This window comes from Psammomys obesus, unplaced genomic scaffold (assembly GCF_907164565.1).
Source record: "Psammomys obesus unplaced genomic scaffold, mPsaObe1.curated_primary_1811, whole genome shotgun sequence".
Classification (NCBI taxonomy): domain Eukaryota; kingdom Metazoa; phylum Chordata; class Mammalia; order Rodentia; family Muridae; genus Psammomys; species Psammomys obesus.
Window position 1 is genome coordinate 4,430,733 of NW_026596443.1, and position 18,224 is coordinate 4,448,956.

At 40.0% G+C, this 18,224-nt stretch overlaps 1 protein-coding gene across 4 annotated transcripts in view; it reads right to left on the bottom strand.

Annotated features, from left to right (window-relative positions):
- Positions 1-1,548: 1,548 nt before the first annotated feature.
- Camsap2 (calmodulin regulated spectrin associated protein family member 2) overlaps positions 1,549-18,224 on the bottom strand; it is a 79,416-nt gene continuing 62,740 nt past the window's right edge. For 2 of the 4 annotated variants that reach the window (XM_055598067.1, XM_055598065.1), the window contains 9 exons: positions 17,112-17,146; positions 16,308-16,377; positions 13,789-15,982; positions 10,747-10,883; positions 10,032-10,252; positions 8,283-8,355; positions 7,176-7,291; positions 4,864-4,982; positions 1,549-4,477 (listed from right to left, as the gene is read on the bottom strand). In XM_055598067.1, the coding sequence (XP_055454042.1) occupies positions 4,172-4,477; positions 4,864-4,982; positions 7,176-7,291; positions 8,283-8,355; positions 10,032-10,252; positions 10,747-10,883; positions 13,789-15,982; positions 16,308-16,377; positions 17,112-17,146 (3,271 nt within the window). In that variant the 3' untranslated portion in view covers positions 1,549-4,171. Of the gene's footprint in view, positions 4,478-4,863; positions 4,983-7,175; positions 7,292-8,282; positions 8,383-10,031; positions 10,253-10,746; positions 10,884-13,788; positions 15,983-16,307; positions 16,378-17,111; positions 17,147-18,224 lie in introns of all 4 variants that reach the window. The other 2 variants (XM_055598066.1, XM_055598064.1) reach the window with 1 other exon arrangement.

Consider the following 18,224-nt stretch of genomic DNA (forward strand, 5'->3'; position numbering starts at 1 on the left):
GTAATCTGCTTTTCAGTGACAGCCATTCTGAGTAATAGCATGAGATGGGAATCTTAGTTTTGATTTGCAGCTCCTTGGATAAGGACGTTAAACACCTAAGCACACTTACTAGCCACTCTTTTTTGAGAACTGTCTCTTCAGCTGATTAACTGGTTGACCAATTGGCAGGTGCTTTTGGTGTTCAGAGGCCAGAAAACATTAGCTCCCCTGTAACTGGGGTCACATACGAGCACTGTGAGCTGCCATGTGGGTGCTGGGTCCTCTGGAAGCGCAGCGAGTGCTTTTAACCACTGAGCCATCTCTCCAGCCCCTCCTACATTTTTATAACACAAATATAAGCCATCAGTAGATGAAGGTAGCTCATGTATAACAATTATACCAACTTGTGGTACGAAGCACCTGACACTGCAATGCTGAGGCTCTTTTAGGAAGCCTACAGCCCAAAGGTGCAAACAGGCAATGATTCAAACTCTTTGACATGCATATTTCCTCATCCTCCATCAAATTATACAAAACCCACAAACTCCATGTTTAAAAGAAAAACTGTCATTCTGAAAGCACAGATCTGTTTTTTAAGTAGCATTGTTTCTATGGGATAATAGAATTTCACTCATTTCAGATTCTTTTTTTCTAATTACTGGTTCCTAAGTCACAGAATTGCAGCTGTTTGATTCATTACATTTTACTCTTCATTATCTGTATAGAGGTTAGTAATAAGGAGGTTCCTGTTTGCTATGGAGTTTTTTCCTCTACCCTAGCAGAGTTCATCCATTTATTATTAGCCAGGTGAGGGGAAAGCACTGTGGTTTATGCATATTTCTCTGACACATCCAATTTTAGAATCAAATGTTTTGTTTTGTTGTGGAAAATTAAAATATTGGAAACTACTGTGGAAGTACAGGTGTACTCTGAGGACTGAATACTTTTTTTTTTGGGGGGGGGGTTCAAGGCAGGATTTCTCTCTGTGTATCCCTAGCTGTTCTGGAACTCAAGAGGTCTGCCTGTTTCAGCTCTAGAATGCTGGAATTAAAGGCACATGCCACCACTGCCTGGATGAGGGCTGAATATCTTACAAAAAGGTGGAGCTCATGTCAATACCTGAGCATACAATTATGCATGAACATTTTTTAGTTATCAGATTTCTTTCATGCCCTCATCTGAATAAATAAAATGCTCAAAATCAAAGTGAAACCTCGAGAATGGCGAGGAACTGGCTACTGTGTGTCAGAAGGCTCACTAACCACCCTAGACTCAGGAGTGCTCATGCTGAACATTTGTCAACTTACTAGAGAGGATGTGAACTATTGTCTGAGTAACATATATGAACCATACGGATATATGTGAACAAAGCAGAGAAACTTATAAAAACCTTTCTAACACCACCTAGAGGTATTCAAGCAATGTTTAATATTAAACATTGCTGCTTAAACAAAACTTCTTATATGTATATATTCAATTATTCAATTTAAACACAGGCCAAGAGAAGGAAAACTCTGATGCATCCCCCCAAGTCCAAATAATTGTACCGAATACAAGACAAGACACACATTTTATTGAAGACTCAGCATCATTTGGTGCCATGCTTTTATTCAGATGAAAGGGGATCCACTGTACCGCGAACGAGCAAGCCTGGCAGCACCCGACAGCACGCCGTCCGCGGCGCTCAGAGGTGCACAGTAAGCACGCCACACCCTGCACACTGCCCAACAGTGTCCATGAGTCACACTGAAAAAGGTGACTCTGGCTTTACGCAGCCAAGTAAAAACTGCAATAGTCCTCCTAAAACAACACCGAGAAACTGCGAGAAAAACTTTAAAAGTTGGGTTACGTAGCAAAAGTTGACAGGCCATACTGGTTACCATGACAAGGATTTGGCAAATTTAAACTGAATAAATTACCATGGTAACTTGACCTCCAATAATGACAATGCTTCTGTTTCAGGAAGGTTGACAGAAATCGCCAAGCTTTATGGAATGGCATATTTTCATTTGTATAATTTTAAAACATAATTTAAAAAGCTGCACCATAATAAAAAAAAATCTGCAGACTAAAGAAATATATCTGTATTCATCTTGCATTAGTAAAGTAAAATCTTCTACTGAGAGCAATGAACTCTGTGGCAATATTCACACCCTACCTTTAGACACTAGACATTCAGTTCAGCTGCTGCATACACAAACGCAAGAGCAGACAGGTGTGTTTAGTGTTCATTAGTTCTTTCAATGTCTTGATCTCACTTTTCTTTATTCAGTACTCAGGTGACAGCAAGAAGACTGCTTTGAAAGGGAAAAGACCATGTTGAGTAATATAAAATGCTTTTTAAATTCCTTTGACTATCGTTCATCTTGTTTTGATTAGGTTTGGTTATAATTTTTAAACTAGTCTTATCCTAAGGATGTTTTTTTTTTTTTTTTTTTTTTTTGCCATTTCCTTCTAATTGTGATAAAAATTGGTGTCTGAAAGGTAAAATGTGAAATTCCCCATTTTTAATATTCATATATACATAGTATGTATACATTTAAAATATAAGAGTTACATATCCTGGTCTCTCACATGCAAGCAGTAGATCACAAATAGTTTTGAGCTACACATACATTTTGCACAGGTATTGGAAAAAAATCTGTGAAAATTTTTTTACAGTTTTAACAAATATACATAAATATAAGAACATAAATTACAGTAAAATATTGACAGCATTTGAGAAAATGTTGAAAACCCAGATGCGCTGATAGCTAAAGGCTTTATAATAATAGAAAAGTACAGCTCAGGGACATCCCATTCCATCCTTCTTTTTAAATAAGTAAATACATCACAGGAGACATGAGGTCTCTCTCTAAACAACTCAATTAGAGAAATGTACATATTTTCATCTCTACATCCCAGAAAGAAAACAAACTACTCTTTCATTTATAAACAATATGTCTTCCCCCCCTTCGTGTACACAGTTGTCACAACACTGAAACATAAAAGGGTCACATAATCAATCATTCAAGTCTTTTCCTGAGAATGAAGTTTTTTCCCAACTAACCCTCTGGTATACTAAAGAACACCAAGATCACGTAGAGGAGATTTCAAGTGTGTCCTTAATCTAAGCTGTTCCACTGGAAAAGGATTAAAAAGAAGGAAAACCCAGAATAAGTAAAATAATGTGAAGCTACTTTCAAATCAAAATGTAGCCCTTTGTGCATGTTTAAAAATTCTAACTATGATTTCTCTGTCAGTTATAAACATAAAGGCCTCCTGAGAACTGCCAGGAAGTCTGACATTTCACACTGAAAGGCAACACTCACCTGTCACTCACTTCTGCCAGCTTATAAAGTGACGCACTTTAAAAGAAATAGAAAGTGGTTTTTTGTTTTTTTTTTTTTTTGTTGTTGTTGTTAAAAGTACAATCTGAATTATTCTGAGCCGAAGTGATGTAAAACGGCAACTGATTTAATCAGCAGCTTCTTACAGGGTACTCTGGGTTAGCTTGTGTGGTCTCAGGGAGCCCAGTAGCAGCTTTTACAATATCTTAACACCTCCATATTTAACAAAGAAATGTTAATACTTGTGTGAATAATAAATACAGAATGTAAATACTGAGGATTCTTGCGAATGCTGTAACACCATTAGAACATGAGGGCTACTGCAAAACCTAACACTAGTGTTTCTCCTAACATCCTAAGAAAGGTGCAAGTTCCTTCTCAACATGAACTTTCTACTTTCATGATCGCCACATAAAACAAAACACAAAGGCAGGTTGGACTAAACCCCCAGAAGAGAGGAAAGTAACAACAACAACAAAACCATTCAAAGATGTGCATACATAGTACAGGATTAAACAAAAACCCACATAATTGTCATCTTAGCCACATTTCAAGCCTATGTCCCACTGTGTCCATGAGAATTCAGTGCTTCAAGGTCTCTAACACCAGGCAGGTGAACCTGGTAACACACAAACCTCCGTTTGTGAATCAAAACATTGCCTTCATCATTTGGACTTATCACCTAGTAAGAATCTTCTGCACTCCAAAATACTGTGTTTACATTCCAGTTGTTCACAACAACAGAGTTAAGGTCCAGTTTTAATTGATAAAAATCTTGTTGGCAATTAGAAAGATTTTCTATAGGCAGGAAAGATGAAGTACAAATTTACCGCAAAGGTTCTGAAGCAAGCATTCCCCGCCTCCTATGCTTTAGCAGGTAAGAGTTTTTTGGGTGTTACTGGTCTTTTGGTCTGCCATAGGTGGCTATGAATGGTAATTGCATCCACACTAGCAGATAAAGTTTTAGCAGGTATGTGGCTAAACTGCTTCCTGTCAGAATTGTACTTGTAAAGTCCCTCAATCATTTTTTTAGTGATAGACTTTGGGCCTATCCCAGTCAGTTTATTGATTTCTTCAGTTTCTGGGCAGTAAGTATACAAGGACCTGAACTGGCAGCCTGAATCCCGGAACAAGATTAAGAAGTTGTTGGCATCGGACTTCTCCATTTCCTTTAGAACAGAAAACAAAAACAAGGTAACAATAAAGCCAAAACCTTTTACTGAATGCTCATACACTTGTTAGTATTTCTTGGCTAAATCCGTGACGCACTGTAACACCAGAATCTATGTTCCGATTTTGGCAGTGCTGAGGATCACTGCAGGCACTAAGCATACACTCGGCCACTGTACGCCGCAGCACATCCTCAAGTCCCCACCTGCCTTCAGCTAAACCTTTCCCTCTTCCGAACTCCATCTCCACCAGCACCTGCCACTGTACACCCTCCTCACGCTGCTGAAGCTCCAGGAGCCAGCACAGTGTTGCCCCTTGCATCAATCCAGAAAACTCTTGAATTTTGGAAATGCTATTAAATTTAATTTTCAGAACACATGCTTACCTCTAGTATTTTTTTCTTCTGACCTTCATTTACTTTTCCAGCCAAACAGCAATGAGCTAAAGCATTCTGTATTATGTGCTTATTGGATTTTGCACTAGGTTCCTTGTAGAGCTTTGGTCCTGTAGTAAACATTTACAGCAGTTATAGAAATAATATTTCCAAGACAAACACTATACTTATGACTCTGCAAGTAAAAACTAAGTTCTGGACTTGACACTGCTCATAGACTCTTTTTTTTTTTTTTTTTTAAAGGCAAGTTCTCCCTGGCTGTCCTAGAACTCCCCAAGTAGACCAGGATGGCCTCAAATTCACGGAAATTTGCCTGCCTCTACTCCACAAAGGTGTGTACCACCATGTCCATGTCTTTTTAGGGCTACACTCTAGCCACAACATGGTTTAATTCATACACGGACACATTTGGGGGATGTTCTCACAGCTTTTTAATGTCCCATGAAGGCAGTGTTGGCAGTAAGATACTGCTTGGTTACACCGTCTCCCTAAACTTTCCAGTCTGGCTAGATTACTTACTGATGAACTTAAAGTATAAAGGGTCCAAGAGTAATTTTTAGTTTAGTGTTCTTGAGACAGTGTTTCACTCTATAAGCCCAGGCTGGCTTAGAAATAACCATGCAGTCCGGGCAGGCCTGAAACTCATGGCCACCCTCTTCCCTCAGCCCCAAAATGCTGGGGTTACAGGTATAAGCCACCATACTTGGCTTTAGCTTGTAAGAAGGCAAGAAAAGGTGGTCTCTGGAGATAGCTCAGTCTGTCAGTGCTTTTCCTGCACACTCAAGGATATGAGTTCAACCCCCAGAACCCACATTATATATATTAAAAAAAAAAAGTGCTGGTGAGGTAAAGACAGGCAAATGAAACTGTTTCAAAACTTACAGCTGGGTGTGGTGGCATATGCCTTTAATCTCAGTATTCAGGAAACAGAGGTAGGTGGATTCTGAGTCAAGGACACCCAGAGGTACATAATGAGAGCCTGTTTAAAAATCCAAAAGCACCACCACCACACACAGGTTGTCTTCTGGCTCTGCATGTGCACACAAAAGCAAAGAAAACCCTTTTTTTTTTTTTCCAGGTTGTTAAGACTGCTCTGTCTGCTTTACAGACAGAGGCAGAGGGAGTAACAGGGAAATGGTGTCCACTCTCACAGTGAAGGCTGTCACACTGGACTGGAGAGAGAACTCAGTGTCAGCAACACTGGCTGCTCACTCTTCTAGAGTGCCTGGGCTTGATTCCTAGCACCTACACGGTGGCTCACAACCATCTCTAACTCTAGCCCCAGAGGATCTGGTGTCTTCCTGATGTAGACCAGGTGTTCAAGTGGGGAAAACAGACACACATTCAGGCAGAACACTCCTACACATGAAATCATAAAAAAAGGCTGTCAGATTGACCCCAGGAGGTTGTACCAAAAGCAACAGAATAGAGAGAGGGGTAGAGGAAGCCAGAAGTAGAACACACAGACCGGTTCTCGGCTTCTTAGGGGATGGTGAGGCTTCTGAGTCTGCAAAACTACAGGTGCAAGGGGACCATCTCCTCCTCCTGCTCCTCCACACACGCCATGTCCTCCTGTTGTCCCACGTTACTTCTCAACATGTTGCCACTGTTTCCTCACTCTCTACTGCTTCATGTCTTTAGATAAACTCTCACTTTCCAGTCATTGATTTTATTCAATCATGCCCACCCACAAAGGGGCTGGAAGAGGACCTGGAGGGAGCAGGTTAGGCCTGAGGACAGACACCCTCCTAGATCTGATGGGTCAAGGTTCCCTTGATATTGTTATTATCATTATTATTTTGATGGTAGTACGGATTAAACTCGGGCCCTCACGGAAGCCAGGCAAACGCTTCCCCAGGAAGCCATATCCCAGCTTTACTTTTTATTTTCAGAGTTTCACTAAGATACCCAGGCTGGCCGTACCTGAAGCCTTAATGTTAGGGACGTGGGGGAAGTCTTACTGAATAGACTCTCTTTCACATAATTACAAGGAACAATATTTTGTTGATAAAACTTCTCTAAGGTTTCTCTGAGCCCAAATTACCACACAGAAATGGGCAGTAATACAGGCAACTGCCATAAGTTACATCTTCAGTTTGTTTTAGACAGCCACCTTCCTCAGCCAGGGCGGGTCACTCCTCCAGCAGGGCTGCAGCACTGAAAGGCACAGCAGAGTGTCCCGTCCCTTACTGCAGCAGACACTTGTCTTACAGCACAGTGAACCAGTGACACCTCTGCACTGTACCTGCACCTGTCCTCACGCCTGCGCTAGGTTTAAGTGATCCCAGGGTGCCCACACCAACCTGTGTACTCTGTTCCAGACGCCACCGAAGATGTGGTGGAAGCATTTTCCCAGTCTTTCTCGCCATTCCGACTGCCACAACGACTTGGAGATAAGAAGCCTTCTACAGACTCTGACCTGAACAGTGAATAATTTACATTTTATGTCTAAGAATAAAAGGTTTGGGTTCCTGAGGACATACGTGACAGTATCAACCCAACTGACCTACAGCTTTACAAATAAGGTAGTGCTAATACTGTGTCTTCTTTATGGCTACAGCAGGCACATTATAATACTGGAATAAATATTTTCCATCTGAAAACTGGCAACTAGTACAATAAATGGTAAGATAATGACAAGTCTAAGACTCTGAAGGGAGCCTGAGAAGCACTCTTTTTTGATGTGGATCTTTTAATTCAAGGTGACAATGATCTATTTAGTCTATATGCTAGAGAAATAGTACAAGAGACCTTATATTTGCATGTGAGATACAAATACTCCAAAATGTTACATTCAAATAAGCAAGCGCTTTGGAATTATTCTAATATCATTGTCTTCAATGGGAAGACAGATTTAATTTTTCTCTATTATTTAATCATAGTCATATTAGCAACTATTTGTATATAACTGCTATTAGTGTTTACAGCTTATAAAGCACTAATGCTAATAATTCAAATTCTGAAGAGTGCTGAAAAAGATTTATTATAATTTTATTATATTTAATTTATTATATCCTATAACCATTTTATGTACATATGTGATTATATATATTATATATATATATTTGGTGTATGTGCTTGGCAGATGGCACGTGCACATGCCCTGCCACGCAGGCTTAAGGACAGCTTGTTGGAGTCAGCCTCTCCTCCCGCCATGTGGCTCTCCGGGACTGAACTCAGGTCGTCAGGTGCAACAGCAATGCCTTTAGTGCCTTTGCCCACTGGGCCATCTCAGGGTCCCCATCTCATACCATTTTAACAGAAAGTCTTAAATCAGCAAAACTAAACATTTGTGATAGTTCATTCGATATAAAATATAAATAACTCTTAAGTAATTTTTATTTAAATTTTTATATAATTGCAAGTACCACATTCTCTTCTGTAAAAACATTCAAAAGCTCTGGGCTTACCTTGGTGTCCTCTTGCCTGAGTGAATACTCTCGTTATCACCTGTGTTCAGCGATGCCAAAGAGAGGCTAGAGACTGAAAAAACACGGTAAATTCGTGATCCTGAACAAAAACAAAATTGGAAATGTAAAAGGAGAAACTAGAAAAGAGTCTGTTCATTAGATAACACCAGCAATAATAATTGACTTTTGTAATTTTTTTTCTTTTTTTCTTTACTCTGAATCTAGGCACATAATGTGCTGCACGCATATATTCACAGTTTAAACTAAGCATCAAGTTTTAGGCAACAATAAAACTATCTTGCTGTTTCAAAAGGGAAGTGGTAACAGGAGACCTGATACTGTGACCTGGTCTTTCCAAGAAAAAAAAAACATACATTTTGTAAAATTAACTTACAGATTTCTTGCAATGTTTTTTACTTTTGATTTTTTTTACATGAATTTTGGCCTTCATGGATATATGTGTACTGCTTGTATGCCTGGTGTCCATGGAGGCTAGAAAAGGGTATTGGATCACCTGGAACTGGAGTTATGGATGGCTATGAACCATTATGTATGCAGGTGCTGGAAACTGAATCCTAGTCCACAGCTATCTTGCTGGTCCAAGCCACCTCTTCAGCACATCAGCCATTATTATATATCAAAGAGTTTCACCAAACCAGGCTCATTCCTATAGCCAAGGAATTTGGAATACTGAAGTGGAATTGCTGATTGGAAAAAGGCTTGGCAAGAAAAGCAAGCACACAAACAAAGCTTCACTGCTCAGCAACTGTCACGTTAAGGTCATTTCCCCCAGATCAGAAATAACTACATGAGTTCTTATTTAGTTCTGAGGTAATGGGGATAGACTCTAGACCCTCAGGGATATTAGGCAAGGTCTCTACTTTTATTTTCAGCTCTAACTGCAGGAATCTCCAAAAATTTCCACTTTAAATTAAATGGCTTAAATTATGCACACTGAGATAATTTTCTCAACTCCAAGGAATTATAATTCTGGATTTTTGACTATTTTTATCCTAAAGGGAGGACTTTTGAAATCCTGACCTGATGCTCTTTATCCTCCAAGATAACAATGGCTAAGGCCATAGTCAATGGCAGAGTCATGCACCTCATGTACAAAGTCCTGAATTCAATCCTACACTATTGCCTCCAGAACAATAAAGACAAAAAAATACAGATATGCTTTTTATACCTTTCATGCAAATAAAACTTATCCTAAATTTATAAGTTTTAAACAGTAGTGAATACATTATGTAGTGTGACTGGTACAGGGCTTGCCTATCAAGCCCACAGCCCTGAATTCAAGCCCCAACCCTGCATTAGGAAGAGGGATGGCAAAGCATGCCTGTAATTCCAGCCCTTATGAGGCAGAGGTAGAGGATCCACAGTTCAAGAGTATCCTGGAGAGTTTGAGGTTAGCCTAAGCTATATGAGACCTTATCTAAGGGTGGGCGTGGGGCGGGTGGGGTTAATGTAACTGATAGTTCAAGGACCTTACATCTGTGGACAGAGTTTTCTAATAAGCTAGTGTTTAAACCGCATTTTAGCATTCACATTTGGTCTACTGGATATATGCATGCACACATGATGCACCAAGATTAAATACAAATTTCCTTTGCTTACTTTGGTTTTCCAGAACCATGCATTACCTCAAATTGTGTATCCAATTTAGCGTTACCAAAGCATTGTCAAGTTAGTACAACAAACCAAGCTGGTGTTTATGAACAGACCTCTGTAAGTAACCGGTGTTACCTGGAGGGCCTTTGACTGGTGTTTTGGGGGATTCAATATGATCTCTGTGAATCGATTTTGGCCGCTGTTTTTTCTGCTTTGTCACCTGAGGACGAGGCTTGATTACCGTATCCATGTCTTCCATTAGCTTCAGCTGTTTCCGCCTCATGTACTCCTGCCTAATGAACTCCCTGCGTGCTCGCTCATCTTCTTTCTTCTGACGCTCTTCTTCAGTTTTACGTCTAAGAAAACAAATGGCTGAACTGATTATTTTGTACACCAAGTACAAAATATGACACTGCATATTTGATTGGAGGAAAAGAAAACTTTATTTCAGAACTTTGGGGGAAAAACGTAATTGGCTTGAAATGTACTTGAGAAAATTTAAAATTTTGGTCATCTCTTTCTCAGTGTGTGCTTTTTTCAGTGAAGTTATTTAAAATTAATGAGTTTGAAACATTAATACTAAGTTTCATAGTTAATATTCCTGGAGAACTTCACTCTGACAAACAAAATGAATACTTCGAACTTCTAAATCCGCCCAAAGTCAACAATGGTCCAGTTGCTTTATACTCTGCACAACATATGTGAAGTTACATTAATGTGTTATGTCAGGATGAGGTGTGAACAGTAACATGTTGGTGTGACACCACTCCTTAAGCACACTTGCAGCTCTCTCTACAAAGGCCCCGTGTATGAACACCAAGACTCGGAACTGGCGCAACAGCGTCCTTACCTTGTCTCCTCTTTCTTATGCTCCATTTCTGCCTCTAGCTGCTGCTTCCGAAGCTGCGTTTCTTTCTCTCTTCTTAACCGTTTCTCCAACAAAGCTGCTCGTTTCACTGCCATATCATTTTCTGCCTTTTGATCATCCTAAGAACAAAAAGTAAGCATTTTAGATTCCAGCATTTTTTTTTTTATCATAGCCACACCTTGTAGTTCCTCATATCTGAAAATCTGAATTACAACTCTACCAAATGTGGACATAATTCAGAAAGTGTACGAATTCCTTAAACTTAATGGCCATCAAAAGAGAAAAGAACAAGTGCTTTCTTATTATGCTTTATTTGTGTGTGTGCACGCACATGCATGGCACAGTGCATGTGTGGAGGTTGATGGATAACTTGCAGGGGTCAGCAATCTCCTCCACCGTGTGGGTCCCAGGGACTGAACTCAGGTCATCAGGCTTGGTGTTAGAGCCTTTAACTGATGAGCCATCTCATGGCCTGAAAACAACTATTTACAAAAATTACATTTATGACCACAAATTCATGCCATGGCACACGTATGGAAGTCATAGGACAACCTGCAAAAGCTGGTTTTCTTCCTCCACAATGTTGGTCCCACGGATCAAACTCAGACTGTCGGACTAGACAGAAGGTGCTCTTCCCATTCAATCATCTCACTGTCCCCCAAAGAACTTGTTTTCATCCTAATAAATAACCTAGAGTAGGAGAGTTTGGCCCTATTTTAAAAATCACATCTAAATTATAACAAAAAATCAGATAAAAAGCACTCCAAAACTTGCCCAAATATCATGTCACATAAATAGCACTATTGTTGCATGGCTTGTCTCTAGGTCAGTTTTTGTTTTTTCAGCTCAGACAATGACAGTGTGTCTGGAAGGTTCACTTGAAAGGAGGGATGGGTTTGATTCCTTTTCTGAAGTTCTGTCACGATCAGTGAACCTCCTGGACTGAATGACCCATGAGGGCAGTCTCATTTCTCAGAAGCCTCTTCAGTGCCAAGCTTTACAATTCAAGCAGAAAGCAAGTTGCATTACTGGTTCACTGTTTTAATGATTCCTTGAGGCTACCTAGTCTTTAGTGGCTAATACATTGGCATCACCAACTGGATATTACAGGTACTGAATCACACAGGGAAGAGGGACTTCTGCCTCTTGCTTTGCCTGGGAACCCAGAGAAAAGATTTCATGGTAAACGGAAAAAGACAGAAGATACATTGAATCCATCAGCTCAAATATGCATTTCTGTATCTAACAAACCAACTCACTACACTGTGCTCTGGTTAAAACTCTGGATTATAAGTGCAGCATCAATATACTCAGGACACAGAGACACAGGTGGAGATAGTTAACCAATCAAGGAAACATGAAAAGTCTCAGAGGAAACAGTGAAATAGTCTAGAAGCTACCAGAAAGAGTCTAGACAAGCAGGTCTGAGTTATTCTGTCCAAATCCCTGAGCTGTACCAAGGTCTGACCTTTCTAAACACTTCTCCAGAATGCCAGAGGACACAGGCACTCTTCAGCGCCACATTTAAATAGAAACAAGGAGTTGCCAGTGCATCAGCTCCTGGAGACAGTAACACGAAGAACAGGATGGCATGAGTAGAAGTTAGAGGCCCATATAAGAAATTATACCCAAGTCCCAGATGACTTCTGGCAGTGAAGACATTTAAAGGGTGGGCGGAAATAAAGGCATGGATAGATGCCCAGTTTACACTGAAGACGTGTCTGTCTCCATCTTTCTCTTTGGACAAGAAAAAAAGGTAGCAAAGGTCTGTAAACCCACACAAAAAATTTTGCTACGTGTTAATATCCACAGTAGCAGTCTATTTTTAAAAAGGTAGTTATACGTGATTAAGAGACAAAACATGACTTATATCCAAGTTTCTAAATGCTGAGAGAGACCTAAGGGCCAAGTACCCTAAGTTAAAATTTAAAATAAATCACAGCATTAAATGATAAATATCACTGCCTCAACAGTCTCAGTTTGCTTATTTCTTCCTACTTCTGTTGTACTCTTCCCCTAATCTAAAGCTCTCAAATTGTGGCTGCTGGAGGCATGTTTCTAAATACATCTACCCTGTGCTGCTTTACGAGACCAGAGGCAACAGTTGCTGAATTAAAGGAAAGAAATATGAACAGCACATGTTTCTTCCATGTGGTGACTTAGAAAAATATAAAGATGAAAAAACTGGATAATCGAGTAGAAAAAAAACTTTAGTATTATTAAAATTTTATCTATAAATTCTAAGATCTTCACTATCAAGTAATACTGTCTAGGTTTTGTCATTTATTTGGCTGAAGTACTGTTTAACAGTTAAAATTTAACAGCAAAAGTAATATTAAGATTTATATTCCAAGTCTGAAAAGATACAGGATTAGAGATCACCTGTTTTAGTGCCTTAACAACAGACCTGAAACATCTATTTCTGGTTACAGAAAAACTGTGATGCAGAGTATAAGCAGGTAACACCACAGTCAACAGAGCGTGTACACATCTTTCTTTAAACTTTCTTTAAAGGAGTTTTCAGGAGTGGACAGCAAAGCCAGCGGCAAAGCTCTACTCAGTAGGCAAAGCTTTAGCTTTGGTTCCCAGAAGCGAAGAAAAAAGGGAAACTCTATCTCAATGATAAAATCAAACAACTAAATGTTTCACTTTTTAAGATTCTATCTGGTAAGTTTTTAAAACTAAAAAAAAAAAATTCAGGATGATCAATAAATGCTAAAACCAATACAGTATGAGTGTTTTTACCAATGGGAATAGCTGAATTCTTAAAAGTGAGAACGGGAAGTAGGGAAGGGTATAAGTTAAATACATGCACCCTATGACTGTGATGTAGGGCCGAAGCTTCCAGGAACCACAGTGTGCCTGAGTTACTTTTCTAATTCAAGGTAGGGCTTGCCTAGACACATTTCAGGAATAATGGCTTGTAACCACAGAGACTGTTCCTGAAGAAGTAAACGCATCAACTGAGAGAACATACAGGCACCTATGCTGAGAGGATGCTCAAAACATGTGGCTTAGTATTACCTTAAAAAAGAATCCACAGCATACTTTCTGGTCATCATCAAATTGTTCTTTATCACTCTCTCCATCATATTTTTCAACAGATACATCAGCCTTTTCAGGGGGTTTCAAATCTGACAGAGAAACTTCAATCAGATTGACATTTTTAGGAGCAGTGGGTGGGAAGATGGGTTTAGGAGGTGGATCTGTGGGTTGACTCAACTGGTCCTCATTTGGAGTCACACACACAGTCTCTGTGATGGGCTGTGATAAGACTTCAGAAACTGTTGACTCAAGAGGTTTAATCTCTTTTTCCCCAGGATGATGGTCATAAGATTCTAAAGTCCCTTTGCATTCTGATGACACCTTCTTAATCTCCTCTTTTGGTTTGGGCTCCTTTTGAGGTTCTCCATCATCACCAAAACATACGAATGACCGAGTCTGAATGGGAACCTGACTTGGGGAAAACCTCCTTAATCTAGGAAGACTATCCACAGACCGAGGAGGTGTCAAGGTGCGATTCAAAGGAGTTATTTTTAATTCGTTTGGCCTTGGAGTCCTTTGATTTTTAGCAGAAAATGATGCGCTCTTCCTGGTAGAAGACTGTGGAGACGGATGGGTAGGACGGGGGGAGTCGGATGAGAACGGTGCAGCGGCTGATGACAGGCCTGCCTGTCTAGGTTTAAAATCGCGAATCTGCCTTTGCGGAGAGGGCTGGGGAGGGGAAATCACCCAAGACTGCTGCTCTCTCATCTGCATTAACATCTCCTGCTGAAGGGATAAGCGCTGCATTTCTTGCTGTAGAAAATGCAGGGATGAATTTAGCTTTTCAATGGACTTTGTATACTCTAAGATTTCTCCTTCATTTAGCGTCTCTTCTGAAGGGCTTGCCAGGTTCCACTGCTTCTCAGGATCAACGGGCGTAGTTGGAGACTTCAGCCACTTGCCCTGAGGAGTCTCCATGCTTTCTTTTATGTCTGCTAGAGACTTGCTCCTTTGTCCCTCCATTTTTTGTGATTCCTTTTCTTTTACCCGGTCAGTATATACTTTCTCATCTTCTGCACCTGCTGCTTCCTCTCGAAGAGGGGAAATCCCCTCCCCTTTCTTTTTTACTACAGTTAGGAATGCTGTCCTTCCCATTTTCTGCCTTTGTTTAGTAAAAGCGGCTTCCATTTTCTTTTTCTGGGCTTCTATAGCACGCCTCTTTTCTTCTAGTCTCATCCTAAGGTGCACCATTTCAGAAGCCAGCAGCTGTGTAGTGTCCCGCCCTTGGGCAATGCCTGTTTCTTCTGGAATTTGAGCCCAAGAAACCACATGAGGAATATTAAGTTCCGAGCCTTCCGGTGTAGTTTTTTGAGAACTGCTTCCACTACTTTTCCCATCAGTGTGATTTAGCTTCCTGAACTTCTGCTCAGCAAAGCTGGTCATTTTCACCCCGGAGCTGGAGGAGGCGCTGCTCCCCGGCTGAGACTTGGTGCTGATGGTACTTGGGCAAGGGCTCAGGACTTCTCTGGGGTTGCTGGCTCTTATATCATAGTCCTGCAGAAATTTAGATGCATCATCCATTTCAGAGTCTAAGCTAACAGTATAATCTCTCAAGGAAGAGTCTTCGTCCATTGTTTCAGGAATGTCTTCTGAAGGAACATGAATTCCAGTGTCAACTTCTGTGGTGTCTGTTATGGGACTCAACGCACCTTTTGTATCAGTTACATTATCAGGACTAGACTGATTTAACTTGATATTTGAGTTCAGGATACTCAGATCCTGATTATGAAGAAAGAAGCCATTAGCAATCTGGTCTGGACGAGGTGTGTGAGGAGATTTTTCAGTATCATGGATTATCTGTAATGCTTCTTCAATGCTTGGTGTTTCAATCTGATTGCCAAAGTCATCCAGAAGCACTCTGTTTTGTAAAGCCCCATTTGGAAGTTTGTAGTGAGTGTTCTCATTAGAATTTAGTTCGTTTGTGTTATGAGGCCTGTAAGACTTGAGGTCAGCATGAGGGTCTACATGAAGTTCTTCTTCAATGCTTTCCTCCTCTTCTCCGTCCACTGGCTGGAAGGACAGATTTTTCCTAGTGTGTTTAGATGCACGACTGTTGCTGAGAGTAAGCCCTTCATTACTAACAGAGCGGATGATCCCTCGGCTCAGAGTGGAACTCTGTGCATTGTCTTCTTTATCAAAAGAAATATCAAAGGAAACGCCATGCACTGATGTCCTAAAAGGGATGTGAAGACAAAACATTTGAGAAACTGCAGAAAATAAATGACTTTAAAAATACTATTGAACAATCGTTTGAAAGTATATGCCCTTCCTCCAGTTTTCACAATCTCACTAACCTCAAGGTAAGACTGGGCTATTTTATCACTTTTTAATTTATCCTCTCTGACCTTTATCATACCCCTATGCTGGCCTTTTCAAAGTTAGGTCCTAATTAAAATTTTGATTTGACAACTTGCCTAACTACAACAACAAAAAAAGCAGAGTGAAATGAAGCTGGCAGTTTCTGGTAACATGACTGTACTAAGAATAACTTGGTGTACCTTTTCTCTTTAGGCCATGTTCCTATGAAGCCATCCACGTAAGACATAGATGAAGACCTTCTAATTCCTCCTTCAAATGCAAACAAAGAAAACTCATTAAAACCACACATTTGAGAGTTCATTCACAGCTCTGAAAGGTAGAAGCTCAGCAGCAACAGCACAAAGAATCTCTTTCTTATTAAAGTTTGAGAAAGGGCGTGTGAGTGTGTGGGTTACAGCTAACACCTGAGTAGCATGAAAGGCTCTGGGCTTAAGCCCCAGTAAGCTACCTCCCTGACAAAGCCAAGTAGATACATTCAAAGAATCTTATTTATTAACAAACACACACACATATTAGGTGTAGTGGCACATGGCAGTACACTTGGAAGGTTGGGGCAGAAAGGTTAGTAGTTCAAGACTAGTTTAGGCAACACAAAGAGACCTCAAGGAAAATAGAAACAGGACATGGTGGCACAGCTCTGTTAACTGGACCTGGCGCCACATGCCTGCATTCCCAGCACTCACAAATCAAGGCAGAAATGTCTAAATTCATGGTCATTTCCACAACATAAGGTGTTTGAGGCCAATCTGGGCTATGTGAGACCTTGTCTCCAAAATCAAACAAAACCAAGCAGAGGGACTAGGTTTACAGCTCACAGGTACACAAAAAAGGGGAAAAAGCAGGCATGGAGCTTTCAGATGACCACCATGTACATAACAGACACTTTTCAAACAAAGACTAGATATCTACATTTATTCTCACTGCTTTCCCTGCTAGCTTACTTAGCACGGCATTCTCCTCAATAGGCTTTACAGGTACATTACCTGAGGCTGGAGAATGAGCTTGGGGACGTGCGTATCTACAAGGCAAATGATGAGACTATGAATATAGCTCTTTACCAATGCACCACATTATAATATAATATAATATAATATAATATAATATAATATAATATAATATAATATAATATAATATAATATAATATAATATAATATAATATAATATAATATAATATAATAATATAATATAATATAATACAATACAATACAATACAATACAATATATAAATAATCTTTCTCTCTTACACCCCCCACATATCTTTGTATAAAAAAAAGGAGAAAAATTTAAAAAGTAAATAAACTCATTAATTTGAATCACTTGGGGGAAATCTAAATCTCTAAAAGCTTCTGTGCAATGAAATCCCACAGAAGACCCTAAGGAGCCTTTCAATACGGCTGTGTCTGTAGACCTTAGGCACCGATGACGTGAACCTGGACAGGCCTGGAAGTCCTCATAAACACAGAAGGCTTTCCTGCTGTGACCTAAGTGCCCTATTTTACTTAATACAAGGGAACTGACAAGTTTTCTTCTCAAGTGGTAACTGGATCAAGATATACTCTTTGGTCCTCCTTTTAAGTTAAGCTAAGCAGGTATCAAGTGAAGTTATATACCCTTCTCCTTAGCTGATGGAAATCTGGGTAAGACGGAGTAGTTTCCACACCTCACTCCAACCACACTGTCAGCTCATAAGAACTGAGACTCTGGACACACCAGCCACAGACTCCAGGTCACCATCAATGCTCTGCTTTTACTCCTTAATGAAAGCTTAATCAAGAGCTTTTTCTAGATTGCAACAATACTGAAGAATTGCCTCTGTCCACACCAAATACTAGCCTGGGGCTCTCAATCTTTCTCCTTAGTGTGCATAGCTTGTTCTCTCAGTTTATCTGTACTCACTTGTTAGGCCTGTCAAAAAAAACACATGGTTCCCAAGCCTGCCTGTGATAGCCCTCCTTCTGGAATACATTCCATAGCCTAGACTTGTTCTTAGTTCTACAGAACGGGTAATCCTGAATACTAGCGAAGCAGTTACTAAAATGTGTTCATTCTTTTTTTTCCTCCCCAAATGTAAAAACCTGATGTAAAAACTGGTTAAC